Source organism: Sprattus sprattus (assembly GCF_963457725.1).
Source record: "Sprattus sprattus genome assembly, chromosome: 12".
Lineage (NCBI taxonomy): Eukaryota > Metazoa > Chordata > Actinopteri > Clupeiformes > Clupeidae > Sprattus > Sprattus sprattus.
The window spans coordinates 16336036-16338535 of NC_137910.1; the positions used below are offsets into that span (position 1 = coordinate 16336036).

The 2500-nt window shown below is 50.0% G+C and overlaps 1 protein-coding gene across 1 annotated transcript in view; it reads left to right on the forward strand.

Moving 5' to 3' along the window:
* Positions 1-2500, forward strand: part of kat6b (K(lysine) acetyltransferase 6B) — a 36954-nt gene that overhangs the window by 22855 nt on the left and 11599 nt on the right. The window contains exons 7-8 of the mRNA XM_080849115.1: positions 281-401; positions 615-1579. Coding sequence (XP_080705241.1) covers positions 281-401; positions 615-1579 — 1086 coding nt within the window. The remainder of the gene's footprint in view (positions 1-280; positions 402-614; positions 1580-2500) is intronic.

A 2500-nucleotide genomic window follows, 5' to 3' on the forward strand; every position in this document is an offset into this window, starting at 1 on the left:
AGATGTCTGGCTGATGTCATTTGGATCATTAATGAGAAGCACACATGTGCACATGGCCTCTCAGACCTCACAGCTCCTCAGTGACTCAAGGCATCATCCCTCTCTCAATCACTCTTTTTTTTCCGTCCATCTTCTTTTCTATCCTTCCCTCTCTCTCTCTTTGATCCTGTCTTTTTCATCCTCACTCACACTCTCTCTCTCTCCCTCTCTATGTCTCTCTCTCTACCCCCCCTCTCTCTCTTTCTCTCTCTCTCTCCCTCTCTCTCTCTCCCACTCTCAGGTCTGTGGGTGTGTCAGGTCTGTAGGCCAAAGGACTGGGATGAGAGAAGTCTCCTGCAGAAGACCGCAGCTCATATCAAACGCCGCTATGCAAGGCCAGGACGGCCCCGTAAACACCCACTGTAAGCACACACACTACACGAACATATGTACTCTCACACACACACACACACACACACACACACACACACACACACACACACACACACACACACTCCTTTCACATAGGAGGGCAGACACACGCACATGTTTGTATATTTCCTGTACCAGCTGTCATAAATTATTTTTTGTGTGTTTGTTTGTGTGTGTGTGTGTGTGTGTGTGTGCGCCTGCAGCCCTGAGGCATACCTTCCTGACCCCCCTGTTTCACCTGATGGCGGCGCAACCTCTGACCCCAGTGTGTCCTGCTCTGACGATGATTCCATGAGCTATGGCCCCTCCCAGTTCAACAAGAAAACCAAATCTCTCATCGACGGCCTCTCACGCTTCTTCACTCCAGCCCCTGAGGGGCGGCGGTCTAGTGCTGACTCCGCCCCTCAGCCATCCCACAATCCCCAGCAGGGAGGTTTCCCAACGAGGCGCCACTCAGACCCCAAGCCCTCCTCCCAGAGCTCCCCTCCCACAGATCGCAGAAGCTTCTCACACCAGCACCTGAACTCTGCCCACTCCTTCCACATCCCCTCCTCCTTCCTTCGACCCGCCTCTCTGGATGGTCTTCCTGGCAGCCTGCAGCTGAAGGGCCTGTTTGACGGCCTGTCACACATTTACGCCACGCAAAGCTCCGCCCGCAAGAAGGGTGTGCCCAGCTATGCCCCGCCCAAACGCTCCCGTCGCCGCTGGCAACACGGCGACTCCACCCTCAGGGACGGGGGGAAAGGTTTGCCGCTTCCTGGTTGGCCACTGAAGAGGAAGAGGGGCCGTCCCTTTAAGAACCCTCCCCACCTGAGGTACCTCCCCTTCCTAAAGAAGCAACAGTTGCTGGGGCAACTACACTTAGACGCCCCACGTCACCGAGGCAGACCCCCAAAACTGAAGCCACTACGGCTAGACGCCCCACGTCACCGAGGCAGACCCCCAAAACTGAAGCCACTACGGCTAGAGGTCCCACGTCACAGAGGCAGACCCCCAAAACTGAAGCCACTACACCTAGAGGCCCCACGTCACCGAGGCAGACCCCCAAAACTGAAGCAACTATGCCTAGAGGCCCCACGTCATCGAGGCAGACCCCCAAAACTGAAGCCACTACACCTAGAGGCCCCACGTCATCGAGGCAGACCCCCAAAACTGAAGCCTATTCATGGTAAGGCTCTTCCCCTCTTTATTTACATACATCTATTATTTTAGCACACACACGTGCATCCACATTTAGCAGAGCTGTTGAATAGTAGTGCAATAGTTCCCAGTGATTATTGATTATTTCTGCTTAACATACTTAACTATCAGTTAGAGTGTCAGACTGGAAGCCAGCCCACAGCAGCTGTTCACACATAAGCATCCTGATGGCAGGTCACAGATTATTTAGGGCCAATAGTTTTCCGCGAAAACGGAAAACGGACGGAATACGCGGAATGGACCATCTGAAACGGAATGGACCACTGAAAACGGAATTGCAACTTTTCAAACGGAAACATAATTTTGTGCATCAAAATCGCCCAAAACCCCCTGTATCTTACCCTGTAAGACTGAATGTCTTTCAAATAAACACAACAACGATCGCAACAATGAACAAACATTAATTAAAGAACAAAAGCGGTCAGAAAATGTCACGTCTGCACTGAACTCTGCGCCGGCCACGCCCCCCTTTTCAAGGGTAGTCACGTTCATTTGCTCATCTTCCCAATCGCATTAAAAACTAAAAATGTTAAGTCTTCTGTTGTGTTGATGGCTGGCAAACAACAATCTAAGAAGGGCACGTATTATTCACTGAGTTACCAAGCAGTCTAATTTATGGGGACTAATTAGCACTGCACTGAATTACATTACCATGACTTATTGCTACACAATAACAATTACACAACTAATATTACTAGATACATATCATAGTGGACATTACACTAGGCAACATGGATGTCATTCATATCTCATCCAGTCGAAATCTTAACAGGATTGAACCCATCTTTATTACAGCGTATCAACATATGAACAGAACATAGCTAAATCTCCGCTTAGCATCATGCTAATCACTACTAATAGCACGAGCAGGTAGCCCAAAATTTGGTAT